This window comes from Serinus canaria, chromosome 13 (genome assembly GCF_022539315.1).
Source record: "Serinus canaria isolate serCan28SL12 chromosome 13, serCan2020, whole genome shotgun sequence".
NCBI classification, from domain to species: domain Eukaryota; kingdom Metazoa; phylum Chordata; class Aves; order Passeriformes; family Fringillidae; genus Serinus; species Serinus canaria.
Window position 1 is genome coordinate 2,324,971 of NC_066327.1, and position 27,676 is coordinate 2,352,646.

At 51.2% G+C, this 27,676-nt stretch overlaps 2 protein-coding genes across 6 annotated transcripts in view; both read right to left on the minus strand.

Annotated features, from left to right (window-relative positions):
* Positions 1-27,676, minus strand: part of LOC115484229 (protocadherin gamma-C5-like) — a 208,813-nt gene that overhangs the window by 156,320 nt on the left and 24,817 nt on the right. Inside the window, exon 1 of one of the 5 annotated variants that reach the window (XM_050979637.1) lies at positions 14,839-16,427. The exons of 3 other annotated variants lie outside the window; for them this stretch is intronic. In XM_050979637.1, the coding sequence (XP_050835594.1) occupies positions 14,839-16,296 (1,458 nt within the window). In that variant the 5' untranslated portion in view covers positions 16,297-16,427. Of the gene's footprint in view, positions 1-7,215; positions 9,827-14,838; positions 16,428-27,676 lie in introns of those variants that run through there. One more of the 5 variants, XM_050979627.1, reaches the window with a different exon arrangement.
* Positions 18,232-20,717, minus strand: LOC127060128 (protocadherin gamma-B5-like). Its single transcript, XM_050979844.1, is given in 2 exon segments — positions 18,232-20,315; positions 20,318-20,717. Coding segments are annotated over 2 exon segments (2,484 nt in total).

Sequence of the window (27,676 nt, forward strand, 5' to 3'; positions counted from 1 at the left end):
CGTTCTCCTCATTCACCCTGAAGTATTTCAACTGCTTCTCCTCGCCAGCCGCAGCTTGCGCGCCGGCAGCTCGTCCGCGCTGAGCCCAAGGTCCCGCGCCAGCGGCCCCACGAGCGAGCCTCTGCCCAGCTCCTCGGGGATGGCGTAGCGGACCCGCTCGGCAGCCGCCCGGCCCCACACGCCCATCAGCAGCAGCAGCAGCAGCGCGGCCAGCAGCGCTCGCCCGCCGCCCGGCCCGCGCCTCTGCCGCCGCCTCACCGCCATTCTCTGCTCACTGCGCTCGCCGCGCTCCTGCCTCCTGCCGCTGCGCTCCTGCCTCCCTTCCAGCCGCTCTTGCCGGCCACAACAGACACCGCTGAAAGACACCGGGGTCGGCGTGCAAGCTCTCGCCGCCTCTCGCCGCCGCTGCTGCTGCTGTTGGCGGTGCCGCTGCCGCTGCGGCCGGCGCCGGGCGAGCGATCAGCCTGCGGGGGCAGGACGCGGCGGCTGCGGCGGCGGCGGTGGCGGCGGCGGCTCCAGCGCCGCTCGGCGGCGGCCAACAGCGACACCCGGAGGCGCCGCTGCGCCACTGCAGCTGCCGGATGGCGGAGCTCAAGGGGGCCCGGCTTTGGGCGGGGCTCGGCGGCTGCACCGGCCCCGGGGGCTCTCTTTGATTGCAATCTACAAGAGCAGAAGCTCTTGTTTTATGTTGAGGAGAAAACCTAATGATTACAGCAACAACAATGGTGCCATACCTAAAAGGTTTTTTGTAGCTGCAGGAAACATTTAAGCTGGTATTATGCAGTGCCATAGACCTTTCTATCTTGTTGATGGTGGTGGCATGAAAATAGCGAAGGAAACAATTACGCATGTCAGAACAAATAAGAAATTTTGCTCTTGCAGTCTAAGAATTGGACTCTTGAGACTCGAGTTTACTGCCAGAATGAAGAGACGAAGAACAGAATTCTCTCTTTTAACCACTGCTTTCACCTTTTCCAAACCCATTCTATAAGTTTACACCAAAATTCTAAATGCTTCCTTTTCCCTACCCTGTCTGTGCATCCCATTCAAAAGTGTGAATTCGATGATGCTTTATAATGTCAAGGTTCAGTTCTGACTCAGAACATTTATTAAAAGTGAAAAGGAAATGTGAAGCCCACTGTCAGTGGACCTGAACTTCAAGCAATATTACTTTCCATACCTTGCAGAAAAAAAGAAACTGCAAATCATTACACTGACTCCAACCCAGGAGAAAATCAAAGTCAGTGCTGGTGGTTGAAACCTCAAATTCTAAGGCCTGCCATAAGAATTGATTTCACATGTGTATTGGTTTAATTTTGCGAGCTGCTACACAAAAGTGCTATCAATTGGCCAATCCAGATGTCAAAGGATAGCATGAATAGTAGTAAGTTTTTAATAATTTCGAATGATTAATATCAAAACCCCAAACCTCTATCTGACCTTGCTGAGGAAGTTATATCCATCCTATGGCCTTCAGCTTTTTTCCACAGTTCTGCCTGAAAATGATCACCCTCACAGATGATGAAAGGTCACTAAAACCTCAAGATTAAGCTAGGTAAGACGCACACCTTTGAAAGGGCTACTAGGTCTCTCTTGACTGCACCTAATGATTTTAGTAAATCTCAGACAATGCTTTTATTCAGAACAAGAAAAATGCTTCTAATTAAAACCAAATCAAACACTTCCCACTCTCCCACATGGAAGTGGTTATTCTCCGTTGTGCCACTTCTAGCCCTGTACCATGTAGGAAATGACAGAGGGGCTCATAGTCGGGTAGTCCTGCGAGACATAAGAACAATCCCTAGGCAGGTGGGGTGTGACCAGCAGCATTCAACAGTCTGGACAATGTTCCAGAACTTGCCAGAGGGAGATCAGAGGTGAGTGCTGCTATGCAATAAAGCTCCTTGATCTTTTTCAATGCTTATTACCCACTTGGAGTAAGCTGCAGGTAGGGCTGTGTGCAAGGGCTGTCCTTCTTGCAAAGCAAGAACCTCACATCTCTCACTCGTTTCTGGTTATTAAGAAACAAACCCAAAAGCTGTTACTGGCCCCTATGAGGTAAATATTGGAATCCTCTAAAGTACTGCTGGTTTTACACATCTCTGCCTAAAAACATGAACTCCCAGAACACCCAAAAGTCAGTAAGGTCTGAACTGAGACAGCAATCAAGGCCCAGAGGTCTTACTTTGGACTGCATTGCAGCGGGGTCCATATATGGATATTCATCAATTCTTGCAAACGTTTCTACTTTGTGGCCCATTAACTTCCTAGAAATATGAAGCCACAAGTCAAAAAGCAGTATCAAGGCCTTTATGTGAATAGGACCTTGGGAAGCTCAGTTTTAGTTTCTGTATAATTTTACTCACATAAAATATTCTGTCTTGGTTTGGGTTTCCAAGGCAGGTCAGTATTTCATGCAGAACAACACAAGCTACAGATGCAAAAGAACAGTCTGCAGATAGAAAACATGAACCATAACATTCCAGGAAACAAAACCCAAAGGAAGATCCATGGTGGGAAAATGTCATTACTGCTTTCATGAAAATCTCCATCAAAAAGTCACAGAGATGTATAAATGGAGAAAGGAATCTTCACACAGCAATCATAACCTGTTCTACCCATACCTCAACATTCTCACATCTCCATCTCTACAGAATTTGCAGGTCTGCTTCTGAGGCACATAATTGTCAAAAATAACTCATGAAATGATAATGCATCATGATCATACCAAGAAAGAAGGTACATTTTTGTGCTTAGTGGTATTGTCAGAAGAATGACATGCAGTCATCCAACAGAGAATGGATCATCTTGTTGGACAATACCCTTTTCTTGACTCAGAGATGGGGTAACTAAGAGGTGTTTTAAAAACTTTTATTCCATTTTCAGTCTCATGAGAAGGGTGAGACAATACAGATGTTATCATTCACTCCATCACCATCAGCAGCCAACTATTTCTTAATTACAATATACTAGAAGCATTTCTTGGCCTATCAGCTTTTGTCACACCATGTTGTAGATATCTTAAAGCAAATCATGTAGGACTACCCCTCGTGGGTCCCACTACAATGCATCTTTTACAGTTCTATTTCTCCAAAGTATCCAGTATTATTTGCAAGGCCATCCTTTGAAACTTCTTTCTAGCTCCATTTCCCTCTTAACAATGTCTGTCCCATTCCATAGCATTTCTAAGTCACCATTTCTTGTCTCCAAGTTTGCATGCAGATGCAGACTATAGGAGCTTTCTGTCAGGCTCTGAGAACTCTCTACAAATCCATTTCCCACATTTCCCCATCTCTCTTGGACAGAAAAAATTTCTTTGATGGCTTGGTTCATTATTTGCTGTGTGCAGTGAAGTACACAAGGCACTATCACTATGTTACTATAACAATCCATGCATATAAACCTATTTTGGAAGGTTCTTTTAGCCAAGGTGCAAAACTCCATCCTTCAAACAAGTTGTCTAACCATGTCCTATTGTTTGTTTTAATTTGATCTCTCAGTTTTTGAAGTTGTTTGTGGATGGATGCAGAATGGTCAGACAAGTTCATACAACACAGTCTTTTAAAATCCTCACAACCATATCCATGTGCCAGTAAAAGAAAATCCATTCTGGTTTTGTTCTGTAAGGTTGCACGTCTGGCAGCACTAACATCAGTTATCAAATCACTAATTCTAATGGAAGTTGCATTGACTTCTTGACTCAGCTAACACCTTAGTAAGTGAAATTGTTTCAATGCTTCACCTGAGGCAAGTTGAGGCAGAAATAAAGCTGATGTAAGTCAATTTGCAGGGCCTCAATTACAGTTTTCCTTATAATGATGGGCAAATCTTTTTTCTGTGTTTTCTCTTGATGGCTTTTTAAACTCTAGGTGTTATCAGAGTGAGCTGTCTGATGTTACATGGCCTACTTTTAATTTTTGAGGCAATGTTTTGTTAGGTTCTATTTCCACAAATGAGCCAATATCCTTTGGTAAATCCATGGGGACTCGTCCAGCTCAGCAATTTCACTCTTAGGGGCTACTGGGGTAGTACAATTGTACTAGAAAGTTCAGTTTGTGTACACAGGATGATGGGGAGTAACATTTAATTGTGGATCTCTTCAGAACTGAAACTTAGCACAAAATTCTATTGCCAAAGAACTGAGAATTTTCAATTTTTGATGTTTAGAAAGTATTTTAAGAAGATTAAAGGTCCAATGGTACTAAATGGTAATGTGATTGGTCTTGCTGGCAGCCTCACACTAATATTTGTCATGATTGAATATTGGTCACTCCTTAGGGCCTTCTGCCAGGCCCTAAAAACTTTCTACAAAGCTATTTCCCACATCATCTCACTCTTTGCTTAGAGGGAATCACTTCTCCCCTCTTATCACATGCACAGCTCCACAAAGATACAACTTCTTCTAAGGTCATAGGTAGGTCTATAAACCCATACCAATACTGAAACAGAAATATACCCCCCTCTCCTGCTCTCCACACCAGCATTAACGTGACCAGAAAATACATTCCTAAATGAAGATATATCACTACCTAAATGAAACCTACAAACACAGAAGATCAGCAAGGGGAGGGGGGCTGGAACTGGAAAAAAAAAACAAGACAAAAGCAAATGGTCAATGTAAAGAAATGTTTTCTGAGAAACTGACAAGGAGAACATTCTAGTCTTCACTGTCAGCATGGAAATTCATCCCCAAGAGCACCTGGAACTCACTGAGGTCTCAAGATCAAAGTGTGAAGTTGAGGTCTTACTCTGGACCACAAGGTACATGGCTGTATTTTTTTAAGCTGTCATCCTCTGTCATTGATTTCTCTACATTATGGTCTGCTGTTCATCTTACACAAATAAGTAGCCATAAGTTTAAAAGCTGTATTATAGGTCTGATTCTCAAAATAAATCTTCTGAGAATGTGTAATAGAATCTATTTTACCTTCTGTTACTTTTTTCCTAGCATATGAAATTTTGTCTTAGTTCCTTGCGGCATTTACTGCAAAAAACCACTCACAGCTTCTAATGCATTACAGTCCAGAAAATGGGATAAAAGGAACCACAACATTCCAGGAGAGAAAGGCCTGAGAGAAAGGCCTGAAAGAAAGGGTAATTACAACTGTGAAGAAGTTCTCAATTACAACATTGCAAGAGATATAAGATTGCTCCTCAAGGCAGAGACAATTTTGCCAACAACAGACCTTTGGATGAATTCAATTGGATCTCTCCCTGAAGTGCATCTGGCCTGCAAGGTCAGGTGCCTCTCCCCTTGAGCAGGGACAACTCTCAAGGCTTGCCACTCCCTAACAAATCCCTCGTATATATTATCCATATAGCATGGAGTAGAGTGAACCTTACCATCAACCTTTGTTAAGATGCACTTCTATGAAGTCGTACTGAAAACAGTTTTAGTAACAGCTCTGATACTGATTCTTTAAGCCATCTAAATTGCTCATTTGCAACATCTACACATGCATCATCCTTCTAAATGCAGATTTATTGTACAAAAGCTGTATTATAAGAAGGCTACCATTGCTTTTCAGTACAGGGAAACTGGGATCATAGAAAAAAATGGCAGAGGCATTAGTGATGGCAATTGACAAAACAGATGTGGACTCCATGCACACATGAAGCCATCTATTGATTTGCAAAGCTGAGTTTTTATACCTTTTCAGCACTTACTGAAAACAGCACAACTATAACATTTAACCAGGTAACACTGCTTTATCCAAAGCCTCCTACTAACCAGTGCAGGTATGTGTTATCTCATATGAGTTCTGCTTACATCGCACCAAGCACACTGCTCTCTTCTGCATTCCTTCAAGGTTCTGCTTTCTGATGCCAAGGCTTGTGGCCTACTAATGCTAACTTATCCACTTCTGTCATGAGCTGGGCAGTGCTCCCAGCTCAGCTTTCCAGCTGTACTCCTACACACTGGCACCAGAAATGATACCAAACCATTTTTCAGCCAAAACACACTGACACCTGTGTATCAATGCCTTTGTCTTAGCAACTGCACAGCATCAAGGGATGGATGGAAACTGCTCTGCCAGGTTTTAATTTGAATAGATACTTATTTTTAAGACTACTGGCCAAACAACCAGTTTTAGAACACAGTAACCAAGGAAGCAATGGGAAAGCCCCAACAGTGCAGGAGTCATAGCTTGACATTTATGGCTGTGTCAAATAGTAGTAGTAGTCCTTTTGTAGTAGGTACAAAAGAGGAGTAGGTAGCATCCAGAGGCACAGATCTCCAAGAAATCTCGTTGGAGAACAAGAAAAGGAAAATGCACAGAAGCACAACAAAGGGAATCAAATACCAGCTTGAGTAAAATAAACACTTACACTAACATTTCAAACTATGCAACAGCTAAGTCTTCCAGCTGCTCTGACTCTGTGCAGACAGAATACAACAGCAGGCTGAAACACCATAACGCAAGGCAATCTACTTTTGAAACAGATACCACTGAAAGACATTTTCCACCCAATATCTCCTTATGGGGAACAAGAATCCCAAAAAGATCCATGCATAGAACCTTCTCTGCTCAACACACTCACCTCAAGTTAAATGAAATGTTCTAAGCACTATAAGCAACATGTTGCTCAGATAAAGAGCTCAGTAATCAGAATATAAGCCTCAACAATAAGAATCAACACTGAGACGCCGTCATTCTTCCTTAGCACATGGGTATTTTGGAAGAAAACTCATTCTGCAGCCATTAGTACAATCTTTACACCTATGTCCAAAAACAACCATTCACAGGAAGAGCTGTATGGGATGTAACACTGGATAAAGATGATGAACAGAAGCAAAACATTCACATGCTTACTGCAGGAGACACTTAGGAAAAAGCTCCCAGGATTCAAATCTATAGGCTCTGAAAAACTCAAAGGAGGTTTATGCAATTTGTAAAGTGCAAGAAATTTCGTCATCTACGCTTGTAAGAATTATCAAGCTTCTCAAGATGAAAGAGGAGCCAGTTCCAGGTGATATTGGATAAGCAGAAAGAATGAGAAATAATAATGACGCGATTAATTATTTAGTTAATCCACGACTAACAGCACCAAGCACAAGTAGCATTATTTCTCCATGTTCCTCCACCACTGGCGTGAACAATGATTCTCTGGACATCTCCTGCCTAAGTCAACCAAACTCCCTATGCACGAGACGGACCACAGAGGAGCAGAAGGCGAAATTGTTACGGAGGAAGTCAGGACAGAGGAACTCACCGGGAGAGCTGCGGGATCCACTGGTGGGCCACTGGCAGGGACCTCGTCTCCGAGCAGCGGCGCGGGCTCGTCGGGCAGCGGCCGGGCCGGCAGGGTGTCGCAGGAGCTGCCGGCAGAGAAGCGCAGCTGGCTCTTGCGCGAGTCGGCCGTGAGCGACACGTCGTGCGAGTAGGACTGCAGGAAGGCGCGCACGCCGTCGATGCCCACGAAGTGCGAGACGGGCACGCCGCGCAAGGCGCCGCTCTCGGGCGGCAGCAGCTGGCGGCGCTGCCAGCGGCGCAGGCGCAGCGCCAGCAGCAGCAGCAGGAAGGCCACGAAGAGGCACGACACGGCGGCCACGGCCAGCACGAGCCAGCGCGTCAGGCCGGCGGCCGGCTCGGCCGGCAACGCCGCCTCGTCGGCCGCGCTGCCCAGCTCGGCCAGCAGCTCGGCCACGCTCTCGGCCAGCACCACGCTCAGCGTGGCCGTGGCCGACAGCGCCGGCCGCCCGTGGTCCCGCACCAGCACCACCAGGCTGTGGCGCGCCGCGTCGCGCGCCAGCGGCGAGCGCGCCGTGCGCACCTCGCCGCTGTGCAGCCCCACGCGGAACAGCCCCGGCTCCGTGGCCTTGGCCAGCTCGTACGACAGCCACGCGTTCTGCCCCGCGTCCGCGTCCACCGCCACCACCTTGGCCACCAGCGCGCCCGCCTCCGACCGCCGCGGCGCCAGCTCCACGCACGACCACGCCGCCACCGAGCCCGAGCCCGAGCCCGCCGCCGCTGAGGCCGGCGGCGGGTACAGCACCTGCGGCGCGTTGTCGTTCTCGTCCACGATCTGCAGCCTCACCGACACGTTGCTGCTCAGCGCCGGCGCGCCGCCGTCCTCCGCCCGCACCCACAGCTGCAGCTCGCGCAGCTGCTCGTAGTCCAAGGAGCGCAGCGCGTACAGCGCGCCCGTCTCCGCCTGCACCGACACGTACGACGACAGCGGCGCGCCCCGCACCCGCCCCTCCGCCAGCCGGTAGCGCACGCGCGCGTTCTGCCCCCAGTCCGCGTCCGTGGCGCGCACCGTCAGCACCAGCGCGCCCGCCGCGTTGTTCTCCGCCACACGCGCGCTGTAGCGCTCCTCCAGGAACACCGGCGCGTTGTCGTTCACGTCCAGCACCCGCAGCGCCAGCACCGCGCTGCTCTGCAGCGCCGGCGACCCGCCGTCGGCCGCCCGCACCGTCACGTTGTACTCCGACACCTGCTCCCGGTCCAGCTCTCTCGCTGTCACCACGCTGTAGTAATTGCCCTGTGAGCTCTGCAGCCGGAACGGGACGTTCTTGTCAAGCGAGCAGCGCACCTCACCGTTGGCTCCTGAGTCCCGGTCCTGCACATACAAAAGGGCCACAACAGTTCCGGAGGGGGCGTCTTCCGAGATCTCGCTTAATGCCGACCGCACGGAAATCTCTGGTGCGTTGTCGTTGATATCTGTCACAGTGATCACGACTTTTGCCGTATCATAAAGAGCTCCACCATCGTATGCCTGCAAATCCAGCTGGTATACATCGCCTTGCTCGAAGTCTAGGCTTCGTCCTAGAGTGATCGTTCCCGTCTCAGATTCCAGGTGGAATATCTGCGATGACGTCTTTTTCTTTTTAAAAGAGTATTTCACTAGCCCATTCAGGCCCTCATCCGAGTCAGTGGCGGTGACAGTGACGAGGACGGAGCCCACGGGCACGTCCTCGGGCACACGCACCGTGTACTCCGCCTGGCTGAACACGGGCGCGTTGTCGTTCGCGTCCAGCACCGTCACGCGGATCCGAACCGTGCCCGTCCGTGCCGGATCGCCGCCGTCGCTCGCCCTCAGCACCAGCTCGTGAAACGCCGCCTCCTCCCGGTCCAGCGCCTTCGCCAGCACAAGCTCGGGACGCTGATCGCCGCCGGGGCCCGCCTGCACGGCCAGCGAGAAATGCTCGTCACCACTCAGCTCGTAGCTCTGCAGGGAATTCCGGCCAGAATCTGGGTCGTGAGCATCTGGCAGGGGAAACCTCGCCCCCAGGGCTGTCATCTCGCTCATTCTCAGCTCTGTCTCAGCCTCTTGAAAGATGGGTGGATTGTCGTTTATATCCACAATCTCCACTTCTATTTCATAAAACTTCATTTCTCCCTCCACTATCAGCTCACAGCGCAGCACGCATTGCTGCACGCTCTCGCACAGCTGTTCTCTGTCGATCCTCTCCGCTATCACTAAATGTCCCGTCTTCCCGTGCAGAGAGAAATACTGCGCCCGACCTTCGGTAACAACGCGGACGCCCCGGTCGCTCATCTCCGGCAGCTGCAGCCCCAAGTCCTTGGCCACGTCGCCCACGAACGAGCCTTTGGGCATCTCCTCGGGCACCGAGTAGCGCAGCTGCCCCCACGCTGCCTCCCACGCTGCCAGCAGGACAGCCCAGAGCAGAGCTCGCTGCCGCCGGCCCCAGCGCCTCCCCGCCGAGCACATGGCCAGCACCGCAACGCAGGGAGCAGGTCTCCACCGCACCACCGCCGATCTCCCTCACTGTCCTTATCCGTCTCGCCGCTCCCGACCGCTCTGCCGGCAGCCGTCCCCCCGCTCCGCTGCAGAACGGTTGAGCACAGCGGAGACGATCGCAGACCGCTCGGTCGCCGAGCCTAATACAGAGCGACTGATCTAGCCGGTCCGCAGCGGGCGGGGCTGCAGCGCTCCGAGCTTCCTCTCGCTCCTCTCGGTCAACAGCGGCGCCCGCAGCCTCCTCCCGGCACTGCAGGCACCGAGCGCTGCCCGGCGCTGCTTTGCACACGGGCAGCGCGCGTTGACCGGATATTTGCTACGGAAACAATTTCCCGTACAGTGGTGACCTTCTGCACCGCTTTTTCTCTAGCCGACCTCTGCTTTGATCCTTCAGGGGATCACGATCGGGAGGAATGGTAGAGGCATTCCGTGGAGGTAGTTCTTCAACCACAGGAGGTACTAATATGTTACTAATGGCAATATTTGTAAATGAAAGCATATTTTTCCCATTTCAAGCTCCAGATTACCATTCGTCTTACCCCGCTTGTTCAAAAACCTCTTCAACAACCGCGAGATTGAAAACATACATCCACACACACCAACAACCTGATCTATTAGGCTCATTAACGTAAGCAGAAAGAGAACAATTGCTTGCTTCTTGAAGTCAGGGAGGTAATTGTTATATGATTATTATAGATAGAAATAAAGATGTAGCTAATACTCCCAAAAGGAAACTCTGAGGGATCAAGAATGAAATGTTTAAACTCGGCAACCTCAGTTATTTGTTTCCTTACTTTTGACACATTTACACCTAATCAAGTAATTCTATAGTCACAAGAAAAAGAATTTATCAAGGATTTACTTGTAAAGCACTTAAGTGTATTAGGAAAAGATCACAGGAATAGTTTGAAGGAAAGATTTGTAGAACAGTAAAAGAAAGTGTTCCTCGAGCCAGGGAGATCTTTCACCAAGAAGAGATCTTCGGACAGGTCCAGTTTGAGGCCTCCATAAAGTGCAGCTGGAAATGCATTAAACTTTGGTCAAGACACACTTCCAGAGCATCACATTAAGCCACTTTTTCTAAAATTTCTGACAGATATTCTTCAGACAATCCAAATCATTCATGGATGACATCTAACCAGGTGTCAGCCTTCTACAATGCAGAGCTATTGGACAAATGCTCTGTTATCAGAGGCCTCCCATTGCCTTTCTAAACAGGAAAACCAGGATCACAGCCAAAAATGGCCCACCATTAAATCAAACAAGTCCTCAGTCAAAACCACATTAATCTACCTAATTTCTAGGAGGAATTCAACCTCTTGCTCTGCATTCACAGTATTCAGTTGCACCATGGACAAATTCAGCTTCTTGGAATATTGTTGTCCTATGTCAACTACACGTGAAAAGGAAATGCACTCAGAAGATCAGCAGTACTTTATGAAACCTGAAGAATATCAAAGTCTTTATCTTAGCAACTAAACACCTCAAGGTGTGAATAGAAACTGCTCCACAGCCCCTTAATTTCAACAGGTCTCCTTTTCCAGACCCATCAGGAAAACTGAGACCCACTTGTAGAACATGAAAAGCAACAAGGAAGGAATGACAAGAGTTCAGAAGTGAAGCAATTACAGCTTAACATTTCAGGCTGTGTCATATGCAGCAGAACCACAGGGAAGAGTATCTGGTGTCAAGAGGCACAGATCTACAAGTATTTTCTTTGAAGAAGAAGAAATGGAAAATGCACAGGAGCAAAACAATGGGATTTATACAGCAAATGGAAAACTGAATGCTCCCACCACCCTTTTAGACATTTCAAACCACAGCCAAGCAAACCTGTCCTATCTGTGTGCAGACAGAATGCTTTGGCATGCCCAAATATCACGCAGGAGGGTACCTACCTTTGCAGACTGACATCCTTGAAAGACATGTTTCCCACACAACCCCTGTTATGGAGAATGAGGACCATAATACAGATGCATGCATCAGAATAGAAAATGTTCCAGTGGGTATAAGCTACCTGTGGCTCAGTTAAAGTCTCAGTCTTCAAAGTCAACTGAAAAACAGCATCATTCCTTGTCAGCTCATGGGCATTTCAGAAGATGCCTGACCCTGAAAAGTTAATGCATAGTTTATGTCTACATCCTAGGACCAGCATTCTCAGGAAGAGTCCGATAAGACATAAGAGAGGATTAAATTAGTAAGTTTCTTGCAAATACTTCAAATGAAAAGTGAATTTCTGGCAGAAGTACCCTCTCATCCTTTACATTCCTAGCACTCTACAAAATCCTATTAAAACCATTTTTGACACCTCTTATGGTGATTCTCTAAGCCATGTAAATTCCTCATGCACAGCACTTACCCATGCATCATCTCTCTAAATGCTGAGTTATTACATAAATTCACTATGATCAGAGAACATATCACTGCCTTTAAAAACAGAGAAAACAGGATTGCAGAAATGGTGGCACAGGCCTTGGTACTGGGCACAGTATCAAATCATTGCTCAGGTAAAACTGCTTTGATTCACCCTTTTCCCTGGTAATATGCCAGCCTCTCTCCTCCCTGTTCTGCATTCACAGCCTTTACTCACTCAATACATAACACCAACAGTTACTTCATAAAAACAAGAGTCATTAATAACATCTGAAGGGTGGTCGAGGCTGAGAAAAGCATAATTCAATTACGGTGCCATTCTACATCCAGACACAGAAGGACATAAAGCTGGGTAAATGATGCTTCATGTGGCAGTTCTTATACACAGAATTTCTGAAGGAAATTTGCACTTCCCTGGGAAATGTCTGTAGATAAATTCACCAGAGGATTGACCTCCCCTTCATGGATGCAGGAAAAGGGCACCTGGTGTAAGTGGCAAGGCCTCAGCAATCACCACAACATGAAGAGACCCAGTCAGGTGGAACATCCAACTCTCTCCTGTCCTGCTTTAAGCCACTCTCTGGCTGATCTTGCACTGACTGCTCACCATGAAGGTGTGACAAGCAAGAGCATTGATTCTGCTGACATGTCCAGACACATTATCAAACACACAACTGGCCCACCTGTACCTCAGAGTAACAGTCAAGGCAGAATTCAACCACCTTTCTTGGGAAGAATATGAGGAATGGAAAAGTAAACTGATGAACCCACCTGTCCTTATTTCATCCTGCCCAAACACCACACAACACCCAAACTGCCTTTGCAAACAGACATCTCTGAAATAGTTGTGTGCACATCTTCTCCTTATGTAAGAACAAAGGTCGAAACATTAACACGTGAAAGACATTTCTCTCCTTTTCACACTACTCAAAGAAACGTAAAATGTTCTCAAGTTCATTAGGGAGATACAGATCTGGATGAAACCCAGATGAAAAGGACCAGCTCAGACACCTTCAGCTCGAGGGCAACAAGGCAACAACATCAACAAGATCTGATCAGATATTATCATAGATAATGGTCTACAATTGGAACTTCCCAAGAAACAATGAAGGAGATTAGGACTCACAGAAATATAGTAATCACCAAAAACTCTTCAAGGTTATGACACAGGCATTGAGTGGGTAATCAACAATCCTTTTCCTCCTCCTAAAGCTGACATTTTACAACTTTGTCATTAACATATTAGTTTAATACATCTAATCAAGCTGCAAATAAATACAAAGGCAAACATAATGCTACCAATACTTGCTTGCCTCGGCAAGGAAGAGAGACACACTGCATAATAATAACACAGATGGAGAACTCCTTCAAAAGGCGGACTTTGTTATTGTACGCTCGTAATATGTAAGCAGATTGGCCACATGCACTTCAAAGAAGAAACACCAAGACTGTAAAGGCGAAGGGGAAGCTGCACTTCAGGAGAGACTGGGGCAGTAACCAGCGTGAAACACAGAGATGAATTAAAAGCACCAGATGTGAACCTCAAGCCAGCAACACAATCTTTGCTCTTGCCTCATATCCCCGCCATGTATAAGCGTGAGGACTGAAACAAGGACCACCGCCTCTCTTTTAGAGCAGAGACTATGGGATGAAAGAGGATGGAAGTGAGAAAGGGAAGCGTCGTCCAAACAGTGTGGAACTCACCGGTGCAGCGGAGGGGTCAAGGGGGGGAGCGCCGGCAAGATCCTCGTCTCCGAGCAGTGGCGCGGGCTCGTCGGGAGGCGGCCGGGCCGGGAGGGTGTCGCAGGAGCTGCCGGCAGAGAAGCGCAGCTGGCTCTTGCGCGAGTCGGCCGTGAGCGACGCGTCGTGCGAGTAGGACTGCAGGAAGGCGCGCACGCCGTCGATGCCCACGAAGTGCGAGACGGGCCCGCCGCGCAAGGCGCCGCTGTCGGGCGGCAGCAGCTGGCGGCGCTGCCAGCGGCGCAGGCGCAGCGCCAGCAGCAGCAGCAGGAAGGCCACGAAGAGGCACGACACGGCGGCCACGGCCAGCACGAGCCAGCGCGTCAGGCCGGCGGCCGGCTCGGCCGGCAACGCCGCCTCGTCGGCCGCGCTGCCCAGCTCGGCCAGCAGCTCGGTCACGCTCTCGGCCAGCACCACGCTCAGCGTGGCCGTGGCCGACAGCGCCGGCCGCCCGTGGTCCCGCACCAGCACCACCAGGCTGTGGCGCGCCGCGTCGCGCGCCAGCGGCGAGCGCGCCGTGCGCACCTCGCCGCTGTGCAGCCCCACGCGGAACAGCCCCGGCTCCGTGGCCTTGGCCAGCTCGTACGACAGCCACGCGTTCTGCCCCGCGTCCGCGTCCACCGCCACCACCTTGGCCACCAGCGCGCCCGCCTCCGACCGCCGCGGCGCCAGCTCCACGCCCGACCACGCCGCCACCGAGCCCGAGCCCGAGCCCGAGCCCGCCGCCGCTGAGGCCGGCGGCGGGTACAGCACCTGCGGCGCGTTGTCGTTCTCGTCCACGATCTGCAGCCGCACCGACACGTTGCTGCTCAGCGCCGGCGCGCCGCCGTCCTCCGCCCGCACCCACAGCTGCAGCTCGCGCAGCTGCTCGTAGTCCAAGGAGCGCAGCGCGTACAGCGCGCCCGTCTCCGCCTGCACCGACACGTACGACGACAGCGGCGCGCCCCGCACCCGCCCCTCCGCCAGCCGGTAGCGCACGCGCGCGTTCTGCCCCCAGTCCGCGTCCGTGGCGCGCACCGTCAGCACCAGCGCGCCCGCCGCGTTGTTCTCCGCCACACGCGCGCTGTAGCGCTCCTCCAAGAACACCGGCGCGTTGTCGTTCACGTCCAGCACCCGCAGCGCCAGCACCGCGCTGCTCTGCAGCGCCGGCGACCCGCCGTCGGCCGCCCGCACCGTCACGTTGTACTCCGACACCTGCTCCCGGTCCAGCTCTCTCGCTGTCATCACATGGTAGTAGCTACCCTCAGAGCTCTGCAGCCGAAAAGGGATATCCCCGTCAATCGAGCAGCGCACCTCGCCATTGGCCCCCGAGTCCCGGTCCTGCACATGCAACAGGGCTACCACAGTTCCCGAGGGGGCATCCTCCGAGATCTCCGTTAGTGCCGATCGCACGGAAATCTCTGGTGCGTTGTCGTTGATGTCTGTCACCGTGATCACGACTTTTGCATTATCGTAAAGAGCCCCAGCATCATATGCCTGCAGGTCTAGCTCGTAGCCATAGTCTTCCTCGAAGTCCAGGCTCTGCAATAGGCTGATTGCTCCCGTCTCAGAGTCCAGATGGAATATCTGCGATGAAGTACTTTTTTTTTTTAAAGAGTATTTTACTTGTCCGTTCAGCCCCTCATCCACGTCAGTGGCGGTGACAGTGACGAGGACAGAGCCCACGGGCACGTCCTCGGGCACACGCACCTTGTACTCCGCCTGGCTGAACACGGGTGCGTTGTCGTTCGCGTCCAGCACCGTCACGCGGATCCGAACCGTGCCCGTCCGTGCCGGATCGCCGCCGTCGCTCGCCCTCAGCACCAGCTCGTGAAACGCCGCCTCCTCCCGGTCCAGCGCCTTCGCCAGCACCAGCTCGGGACGCTGATCGCCGCCGGGGCCCGCCTGCACGGCCAGCGAGAAGTGCTCGTCACCGCTCAGCTCGTAGCTCTGCAGGGAATTCTGGCCCAAGTCTGGATCATGAGCCTCTGGCAGGGGAAATCGAGACCCTTGGGCTGTCATTTCGCTCAGTCTCAGATCCGTATCTTCCTCTTGAAAGTTGGGGGAGTTGTCGTTTATATCCGCAATTTCCACTTCTATTCCGTAGAAGTTCATTTCTCCCTCCACTATCAGCTCACAGCGCAGCACGCATTGCTGCACGCTCTTGCATAGCTGCTCTCTGTCGATTCTTTCCACCGTCACTAAATGTCCCGTCTTTTCCCGCAAAGCGAAATACTGTGCCTTACCCTCGGAGACAATGCGGATGCCGCGGTCTGGGATCTCCGGCAGCTGCAGCCCCAGGTCCTTGACCACGTCGCCCACGAACGAGCCCTTGGGCATCTCCTCGGGCACCGAGTAGCGCAGCTGCCCCCACGCCGCCTCCCACGCCGCCAGCAGGACGGCGCAGAGCAGAGCTCGCTGCCGCCGGCCCCAGCGCCTCCCCGCCGAGCACATCTCGGCCGCAGCACCGCAACACCGAGAGCAGCTCCACACCATCCACTGCCGATATGCCTAACTGTGCTTCTCCGTCTCGCTGCTCCAGGCCGCTTCGCCGACAGCCGTCCCCCAGCTTGGCTGCGGAACGTTTGAGCAGAGCGGGGACGATCGCAGAGCGCTCGGTCGCCGAGCCTAATACAGAGCGACTGATCGAGCGGGTCCGCAGCGGGCGGGGCTGCAGCGCTCCGAGCTTCCTCTCGCTCCTCTCGGTCAACAGCGGCGCCCGCAGCCTCCTCCCGGCACTGCAGGCACCGAGCGCTGCCCGGCGTTGCCTTGCACACGGGCAGCGCGCGTTGACCGGATATTTGCTACGGAAACAATTTTCCCGTACAGCGGTGACCTTCTGCACCGCCTTTTCTCCAGCCGACCTCTGCTTTGATCCTTCAGGGGATCACGATCGGGAGGAATGGTAGAGGCATTCCGTGGAGGTGGTTCTTCAACCACAGGAGGTACTAATATGTTACTAATGGCAATATATGTAAATGAAAGCATATTTTTACCATTTCAAGCTCCAGATTACCATTCGTCTTACCCCGCTTGTTCAAAAATCTCTTCAACAACCGCGAGATTGAAAACATACATCCACACACACCAACAACCTGATCTATTAGGCTCATTAACGTAAGCAGAAAGAGAACAATTGCTTGCTTCTTGAAGTCAGGGAGGTAATTGTTATATGATTATTATAGATAGAAATAAAGATGTAGCTAATACTCCCAAAAGGAAACTCTAAGGGATCAAGAATGAAATGTTTAAACTCGGCATCCTCAGTTATTTGTTTCCTTACTTTTGACACATTTACACCTAATCAAGTAATTCTATAGTCACAAGAAAAAGAATTTATCAAGGATCTACTTGTAAAGCATTTAAGTGTATTAGGAAAAGATCACAGGAATAGTTTGAAGGAAAGATTTGTAGAACAGTAAAAGAAAAGTACAGTTGCCCACTCGAAACTCTGATGACCCGTGGAAAGTGTACAAATGAGTTTGATTCACGTTCCTGAACTGTCATTTGGCTAATCTCCTTGATACTGTCCTATATTCCTATCTCAGATGTCAATCCTTGTAAAGAGTCAGAATTTTAAAATCCTGTTATTCTGCAAAAACTCCACATCTCCGTACATTTCAAACCCTTAGGGTAAAGACTAAAGGAAAAGGAAAAACATGTGAAGCAAACCTTTCTGGACGTTCACCTCTGTATGAAATAAATATCATGAAGAGTAAAACAAGGAACTGCCAGCCAGGATGCAAAAATGAAGCCAGCCACTACTGGAGTACACTCCAAAGGAGTGACATTATTTTCTTTCACTCAGAATGCAGAACAAAACATTCCACAAATGTTTCTTTTCAGTCCAATAGGCAAGACCCCCCCAAACAATTAATAACCGAATTTGCGTAAAGCTATAAACCAGTCTCAAAAGCACTGTTTCTGAACAAAACCAGGAAAGAAAAAAGCTACAGTATAACCAGGTAGAGGTTGTTTTTTGTTTCTTTTTTTTTTTTTTTTTTCTGTCCAAATCCATTACACAGAATCAGCCCTGGAAATGCATTTTAATTTATAGAGCAAGAGTTTTGAAGACAAAACATCTTCCATTGTACGTGACTGTGTTACCAAGGAAGAAGCAGCTACTACAACTAGCCTACTGCTCTCCATGGAGGAGCATAGCTCTTTCCTTAATTCAAGTTCTTACTTTCCTTAATTCATAGGGAGTGCTGGGTGTTTCCCACAACGATATAATCCCCTAAATGGGAATAGTGCTCCAAGTTAAAAAAAGAGTTATAGTCGAAGCATCTCCGCTGAAACGGAAGCCGATACCAAGGAAAGATCAAAACTTTCCGAGGCTACATTGAGACACAAATGAAGACTGTTCATGAACACCATGCTGAGAAAAAAAAGCGGGGGAAGGACGATTATAAGAAAGGCTCAATAAAAGAACTAACGCGCGGCATTACAGACCTGCGGTGCGTCGGGATTGGCGGGCACCTCTCCCTCGATGGCGCTGCTGTTGGAGCTCGGCTTGTCGCAGGAATCATCCCCGCCCAGAAGCTCCTCCGCCGACAGGATGGGCACCCCCGGCGGCGGCGGAGGCCAAGCGGCCTCGGGCACGGCGCGGGCCGGCGCCGGCACGCACAGGTTGTAGGAGTAGGGCAAGGTGCCCTCGCAGAAGTCGGCCGGGAAGGCGGCGCCGGCCAGGGAGAAGCGCTGCGCGCCCAGGCAGCGCAGCACGGCGGGCGGCCCGGCCCGGCGCAGCCGCGCCAGCACGGCCAGCGCCACGCTCAGCACCAAGAGCGCCGACAGCAGCGCCAGCGCCAGCACCAGGTAGAACTGCAGCTCGGCCGCCGCCTCGGCCGCCTCGGCGCCCGCCGGCCGCTCGCTCAGCTCCGGCAGCGCCTCCTGCAAGCTCTCGGCCAGCACCACGTGCAGCGTGGCCGTGGCCGACAGCGCCGGCTGCCCGTGGTCCTTCACCACGGCCACCACACGCTGCTTGGCCGCGTCCCGCTCGCCCACGGCGCGCGCCGTGCGCACCTCGCCGCTGTGCAGCCCCACGCGGAACAGCGCCGGCTCCGACGCCTGCACCAGCTCGTACGACAGCCACGCGTTGCGCCCCGCGTCCGCGTCCACCGCCACCACCTTGGCCACCAGGTAGCCGACCTCGGCCGAGCGCGGAACCACCTCGAAAGGCGGCGCTGCCGCCCCTCCCGGAGCCTCTCCCGCCGCCGCGGGCCAGAGCACCCTGGGCGCGTTGTCGTTGCGGTCCAGCACGAAGACGCGCACCGTGGCCGTGGAGCTGCGCGCCGGAGAGCCGCCGTCCTGCGCCCGCACGGCCACCGTGAACTCGCGGCACTGCTCGTAGTCCAAGGAGTGCTGCGCGTACAGCGCGCCGCTCCGCGCCTCCACCGACACCAGCGCCGCCGCGCCCGCCGCGCCCGCGCTGCCGCCCGCCAGCCAGTAGCTCACGCGCCCGTTGGCGCCCGCGTCCGCGTCCCGCGCCTGCACGCGCAGCACCAGAGCGCCCGCCACGTTGTTCTCCGCCACGTACGCGCTGTACGCCGCCTCCTCGAACTCCGGCGCGTTGTCGTTCACGTCCGACACCTCCAGCACCAGCTCCGTGCTGCTCCACAGCGCCGGCCTGCCCCGGTCCCGGGCCACCACCGTCACCCGGTGCTCCGACGCCTGCTCGCGGTCCAGCGCGCCCGCCGTCACCACCTTGTACGAGCCGCCCGAGGACGCCACGATCGACAGCGGCGCCTCTCCCGACAGCTCGCACGACACCTGACCGTTCTCGCCGGAGTCTCTGTCCCGCACTTTTAGCAGGGCTACCACGGTGCCTACCGGAGCGTCCTCAGGTACTGGGCTCGAGAGCGACAGAATGGTGATCTCAGGTGGGTTGTCGTTCACGTCCAGCACCTCCACCTCCACCGTGGAGTGTGCCACCAAGCCCCCTCCGTCCTTTGCTTCCACAGCCAGGCTGAACATATGCATGTCCTCAAAGTCCAGTGCCTCCTGCAGCGTAATAGACCCCCTTTCTGCATCCATCATAAACTTCTGAAGTGCCTTGATCGATATTTTCCCGAAGCCATAAGTGATGCGAGCATTGTTGCCGGCGTCGGCGTCCGAGGCTGACACGTTCAGTACTGCTGAACCTGGTGGCAGGTCCTCTCGTAGGCTCACGCGGTACCGGTCCTGTGCAAATTCGGGTGCGTTGTCGTTGGCGTCCGTCACATTGACCCAAATCAGAACACTCCCGGACCTCACGGGATCCCCGGCATCAACCGCCGTCAGCACCAGCTCAAAGGAGCTCTGCTTCTCCCGGTCCAATGCTTTCTCCAGAACTAATTCCGGTTTGCTTCCGTCCGGGCTGTCCTTCATGGCGAGAGAGAAGGATGGGTTGCTGGTAAGCTGGTAAGTCAGCAGCGAGTTGCTGCCCACGTCTGCATCATGGGCCATCTCCAGCTGAAAACGAGCACCGGGAAATGTCCATTCACTAATCTCGAGGTTCAGAGCAGACTTACTGAAGTCGGGGAATTGTCATTAACGTCTTCGATCGCCACTTCGACATGGAAAATGTTGAGCGGGTTGTGCACCAGCGCCTCGAAGCTGACAGAGCAGGTCGCCGACTCGCCGCACATCTCCTCCCGGTCCAGCCTCTCGTTCACGTACAGGTTCCCGTTCTCCTCACTCACCGTGAAATATTGCTTCTCCTCGCTCAGCCGCAGCTTGCGCGCCGGCAGCTCGTCCGCGCTGAGCCCCAGGTCCCGAGCCAGTGGCCCCACGAGTGAGCCTCTGCCCAGCTCCTCGGGGATGGCGTAGCGGACCCGCTCGGCAGCCGCCCGGCCCCACACGCCCAGCAGCAGAAGCAGCGCGGCCAGCAGCCCTCGCCCGCCGCCCGGCCCGCGCCTCTGCCGCCGCCTCACCGCCATTCTCTGCCCACCGCGCTCGCCGCGCTCCTGCCTCCTGCCGCTGCCCTGCCTCCGCTTCCAGCCGCTCTCGCCAGAGACAACAGACACCGCTGGAAGACACTGGGGTCGCCGCCTCTCGCCGCTGCTGCTGCTGTTGGCGATGCCGCTGCCGCTGTGGCCGGCGGCGGGCGAGGGAGCAGCCTGCGGGGGCAGGACGTTGCGGCGGCGGCGGCGGCGGCGGCGGCGGCGGCGGAGGCGGCGGCGGCGGCGGCTCCAGCGCCGCTCGGCGGCGGCCAACAGCGACACCCGGAGGCGCCGCCGCGCCACTGCAGCCGCCTTGAGAAAGTTCATTCCCGGCGCGCGTGCAAGGCACCTTCCCACTCATGGGTACAACCCTTGTGGGGTTGCAACCAGACCAGAGAGGCAAAATATAAATTTGCGCAATCCAGTTGCATCTCTTTTCAAACCCTGTCTATCTCTCTTCATGCCAACTTGCAAATCTTTACAATCTTTCCCAGTATTTCACCTTCCTCCTCTCAGTTGACACTGAAGCCTACACAGACGAGTTCACATTACTCTAAAATGCTCAGGTCTGTTTCTGATTCTGGACAACAATTAACACCGAGGGAGAGATGTTAAGTTCAGAGGTACTGGACCTGCATTCAGACCCGTTTCACTTTATGCTCTTGCCAGAAGAAAGCAAAGCGCGAGGTCATGCAGGCTCTGCACTGTGCACATCCTGGCACCCACTACATTTTTATGGGAAGAAACTCTCAGTGGTCTCGGTGGATGGTTAAATCTTCAAAGCTTTTCATAGGGATTGTTACAATATTTCTCCTGCTTTGATTTGGAGAGCTTCTAAAGGCCCTATCATCTGGTCAGCCCATCTAACAGCAGCATGATCAACTGAAAATTTTACTGTCATTTCTCATGATTCATATAGAAATCCAAAACTCCATATGACCTCATTGAGGAAGGTATCCTGGCTCTATGATTTTCACCTGCTTTGCCACAACTCTTCCCTAAAAGCTCAAGCCCAGAGAACCAGGAAACTCACGGAATCCCTGAGATTACACTGATTTCAGAGGATTGCTAGGTGTCTTTTAACTGTACTGGATTACTTTACCAAGCTCCAGATATTGCTCTTTTCAGAACAACAATGCTTCCTGGAACTTAATAACCCAAAGATGCAACCCAAAAATCCCCCACTGCCCCATATGGGGCTGATTGTTCCTTACTGTGAGAAATCCAGGTCTGCACAGTGCAGGAAATCACACAGAGGAGAATGTAGTCCTGCAGTCCCCAAGAAATAAGAACAATCTCCAAGTGACTTGGACTGGCTATCTCTGCTCTGCAATATGTACTGTGCTCTGGAGCTTGGCAGAAGGGGTCCAGAGGTGACTGCTGCTATGGAATAAGGCTCCTCCATCTTTTTTATGCTTGTTCCCCACTTGGAGTCAGCAATGGGTGGGGCTGTGTTCCAGTGCTCTTCACCAGGTCTTTTTTGCAAGGCAGAAGCTCAAATCACTCCCTCATTTCTGAAAATTTAGAAACAAACCCAAAATCTGTCACTGGCCTCTCTGAGGGAAATAGTGGACTCCTGCAATACACTGGTGCATTCTCAAATCTCTGCCTTAAAAAGATCTTTTACAAGGCACCTGAAAGTCACCAGTGTCTGAATGAACAAATGAGACTGTGAAGTTCTTTGGACAATGTAGGAGTGGGTCCTGTTCTGGAAATGCACCAGTGCTTCCACAGGAATTATAAACCATTCTTCCCATTTATAAATTATTCTACCCATATGTCATCATTCTCATTTCTCTTAAACCATGTTTGAATTTCAGGTTTGTTCATGCCCTCATCATTAACAAAAATACCTCATGAGAAGATAATGCATCATGATCATGCACATAAAGGAGATACAGCTTCTGATCAACACCATTCTGAGAAGAATTATAATTATTGAAAGCACAGGAATGATACATGGACCAACTAAAAGAGGAGTGGTCATCCAACAGTGACATGGTCATCAAACTATTCCCTATGGGGAATCTCTTCCCCTCTTTTATCGCACACACTGTTCCACAAAATTGTGACTTACTCTAAAGGCATGTTTACATCTGTTCACGCAGAACTAGAACTCAAGATCAGCCACTCTCATCTCCTGCCTTCCTCACCAGCTACAATGTGACTAAACAGACACTAGAGAACAAGGCCTTGGCAAATGGAGTTTTGCCACTACTTCTAATTAAACATCCACATGGAGAGGAGAAAGAAAAAACAATTGTATGAGCAAGGCAAGGATGCATTAAGTGTGTTTTCAGAGAAACCCACCAGGAGGACAGCTTAGTTTTCACTTTGACCACAGAAATTCATGTCTGAGAGTACCTGGAAGTCTTTGAAGTCTCCAGCTGCAACCCTGAGATCTTACTCTGGACCACAGGGTAAGAAGCCCTGACTCTAAATGCTTAATTATGGGCCTTTTTCTCAAGGTAAGTTTTGTGAGAAAGTTGAACAGGCTCTCTTTTACACTATGTTTCTTCATCCCCACACATAGAATTTTGTCTTAGGTGACCAAAGTAAGTATTCCAGAAAAACCTCCACTGACAGCTTCTAATGCAAAAGCACTGTCCAAATCCAGGGGAAAAGAAGCATGACCTTCCAGGGAAAAATGTCTAAAAGGAAGTGTTAGTACAAATTTGAACAAACTCTCTATTTCAACATTCCAGGGGAAAAGAATTTAGATAAAGAGGTTTCATATATGAATTGGAAACATGACAAACTGGGGAGGAATTCCTCCAGAAAACTCTCCAAGGAGCAGAGTGATGTGCAAGGGTCTTTTCCCAGGCTCCTCTATCAAATAAAGGAAGTTGTGGTTACGAGGAGTCTCATTCAGCCCTTTCCTGGTTTATGCCATTTGACTCTGAACCAAACAATTTATCCCATAAAGCCAATGGGAGCTGCCATATTTACATTCTGACATCTCCCTGCTAGGCAGCATGGCTGTGTGGTGATGATCTCCCATTATTGGGGACAACTCTCATGCTTGCTCCTCGAGGCAGGAAGATCTTTGGACAGGTCCAATTTGAGGCCTCCATAAAGTGCAGCTGGACAGACACCAAACTTTGTTCAAGACACACTTCCACAACATCAGCCACTTTTGCTAAAACTTCTGACAGAGATTCTTCAGACAATCCAAATCATTCATGGATGACATCTAACCAGGTGTCAGCCTTCTACAATGCAGAGCTATTGGACAAATGCTCTGTTATCAGAGGCCTCCCATTGCCTTTCTAAACAGGAAAACCAGGATCACAGCCAAAAATGGCCCACCATGAAATCAAACAAGTCCTCAGTCAAAACCACATTAATCTACCTAATTTCCTAGGAGGAATTCAACCTCTTGCTCTGCATTCACAGTATTCAGTTGCACCATGGACAAATCCAGCTGCTTGGAATATTGTTGTCTTATGTCAACTACAAGTGAAAAAGAAATGCACTCTGAAGATCAGCAGTACTTTATGAAACCTGAAGAATATCAAAGTCTTTATCTTGGCAGCTAAACACCCTCCAGGTGTGAATAGAAACTGCTCCACAGCCCCTTAATTTAAACAGGTCTCCGTTTCCAGCCCCATCAGGCAAACTGAGACCCAGTTGTAGAAGACGAAAAGCAACAAGGAAGGAATGACAAGAGCTCAGAAGTGAAGCAATTATGGCTTAACATTTCAGGCTGTGTCATATGCAGCAGGTACACAGGGAGGAGTATCTAGTTTCAGCAGGCACAGATCTGCAGGTAATTTCTTTGAAGAAGAAGTGGAAAATGCACAGGAGCACAACAATGGGATTTATACAGCCAATGGGAAACTGAATGCTTCCACAAACCTTTTTGGCATTTCAAGCCACAGCCAAGCAAACCTGTCCTATCTGTGTGCGACAGAATGCTTTGGCATGCCCAAATATCACACAGGAGGATAGCTACCTTTGCAGACTGACATCCTTGAAAGACATGTTTCCCACACAACCCCTGTTATGGAGAATGAGGACCATAATACAGATGCATGCATCAGAATAGAAAATGTTCCAGTGGGTATAAGCTACCTGTGGCTCAGTTAAAGTCTCAGTCTTCAAAGTCAACTGAAACACAGCATCATTCCTTGTCAGCACATGAGCATTTCAGAAGATGTCTGACTCTGCACAAGTTAATGCATAGTTTATGTCTACATCCTAGGACCAGCATTCTCAGGAAGAGTCCGATAAGACATAAGAGAGGATTAAATTAGTAAGTTTCTTGCAAATACTTCAAATGAAAAGTGAATTTCTGGCAGAAGTACCCTCTCATCCTTTACATTCCTAGCACTCTACAAAATCCTATTAAAACAATTTTTGACACCTCTTATGGTGATTCTCTAAGCCATGTAAATTCCTCATGCACAGCACATACCCATGCATCATCTCTCTAAATGCTGAGTTATTGCACAAATGCTCTATGATCAGAGAACTTACAATGTCTTTAAAAACAGAGAAAACAGGATTGCAGAAATGGTGGCACAGGCCTTGGTACTGGGCACAGTATCAAATCATTGCTCAGGTAAAACTGCTTTGATTCACCCTTTTCCCTGGTAATATGCCAGCCTCTCTCCTCCCTGTTCTGCATTCACAGCCTTTACTCACTCAACACATAACACCAACAGTTACTTCATAAAAACAAGAGTCATTAATAACATCTGATGGGTGGTCAAGGCTGAGAAAAGCATAATTCAATTACGGTGCCATTCTACATCCAGACACAGAAGGACATAAAGCTGGGAAAATGATGCTTCATGTGGCAGTTCTTATACACAGAATTTCTGAAGGAAATTTGCACTTCCCTGGGAAATGTCTGTAGATAAATTCACCAGAGGATTGACCTCCCCTTCATGGATGCAGGAAAAGGGCACCTGGTGTAAGTGGCAAGGCCTCAGCAATGACCACGACATGAAGAGACCCAGCCAGGTGGAACATCCAACTCTCTCCTGTCCTGCTTTAAGCCACTCTCTGGCTGATCTTGCACTGACTGCTCACCATGAAGGTGTGACAAGCAAGAGCATTGATTCTGCTGACATGTCCAGACACATTATCAAACACACAACTGGCCCACCTGTACCTCAGAGTAACAGTCAAGGCAGAATTCAACCACCTTCCTTGGGAAAAACATGAGAAATGGGAAAGCAAACTGACGAAACCACTTGTCCTTGTTTCACCCTGCCCAAACACCACACAACATCAAAACTGCCTTAGCAAACAGACATCTCTGAAATAGTTGTGTGCACATCTTCTCCTTATGTAAGAAAAAAGGTCAAAACATTAACACGTGAAAGACATTTCTCCCCTTTTCACACTACTCAAAGAAATGTAAAATGTTCTCAAATTCATAAGAGAGATACAGATCTGAAAAAAAAACAGATGAAAAGGATCAGCTCAGACACCTTCAGCTCGAGGGCAACAAGGCAACAACATCAACAAGATCTGATCAGATATTATCATAGAAAATGGTCTACCAGTTGGAACCTCCCAAGAAACAATGAAGGAGATTAGGACTCACAGAAATATAGTAATCACCAAAAACTCTTCAAGGTTATGACACAGGCATTGAGTGGGTAATCAACAATCCTTTTCCTCCTCCTAAAGCTGACATTTTACAACTTTGTCATTAACATATTAGTTTAATACATCTAATCAAGCTGCAAATAAATACAAAGGCAAACATAATGCTCCCAATACTTGCTTGCCTCGGCAAGGAAGAGAGACACACTGCATAATAATAACACAGATGGAGAACTCCTTCAAAAGGCGGACTTTGTTATTGTACGCTCGTAATATGTAAGCAGATTGGCCACATGCACTTCAAAGAAGAAACACCAAGATTGTAAAGGCGAAGGGGAAGCTGCACTTCAGGAGAGACTGGGGCAGTAACCAGCGTGAAACACAGAGATGAATTAAAAGCACCAGATGTGAACCTCAAGCCAGCAACACAATCTTTGCTCTTGCCTCATATCCCCGCCACGTATAAGTGTGAGGACTGAAACAAGGACCACCGCCTCTCTTTTAGAGCAGAGACTATGGGATGAAAGAGGATGGAAGTGAGAAAGGGAAGCGTCGTCCAAACAGTGGGGAACTCACCGGTGCAGCGGAGGGGTCAAGGGGGGGAGCGCCGGCAAGATCCTCGTCTCCGAGCAGTGGCGCGGGCTCGTCGGGAGGCGGCCGGGCCGGCAGGGTGTCGCAGGAGCTGCCGGCAGAGAAGCGCAGCTGGCTCTTGCGCGAGTCGGCCGTGAGCGACACGTCGTGCGAGTAGGACTGCAGGAAGGCGCGCACGCCGTCGATGCCCACGAAGTGCGAGACGGGCCCGCCGCGCAAGGCGCCGCTGTCGGGCGGCAGCAGCTGGCGGCGGTGCCAGCGGCGCAGGCGCAGCGCCAGCAGCAGCAGCAGGAAGGCCACGAAGAGGCACGACACGGCGGCCACGGCCAGCACGAGCCAGCGCGTCAGGCCGGCGGCCGGCTCGGCCGGCAACGTCGCCTCGTCGGCCGCGCTGCCCAGCTCGGCCAGCAGCTCGGCCACGCTCTCGGCCAGCACCACGCTCAGCGTGGCCGTGGCCGACAGCGCCGGCCGCCCGTGGTCCCGCACCAGCACCACCAGGCTGTGGCGCGCCGCGTCGCGCGCCAGCGGCGAGCGCGCCGTGCGCACCTCGCCGCTGTGCAGCCCCACGCGGAACAGCCCCGGCTCCGTGGCCTTGGCCAGCTCGTACGACAGCCACGCGTTCTGCCCCGCGTCCGCGTCCACCGCCACCACCTTGGCCACCAGCGCGCCCGCCTCCGACCGCCGCGGCGCCAGCTCCACGCCCGACCACGCCGCCACCGAGCCCGAGCCCAAGCCCGCCGCCGCGGCGGCCGGCGGCGGGTACAGCACCTGCGGCGCGTTGTCGTTCTCGTCCACGATCTGCAGCC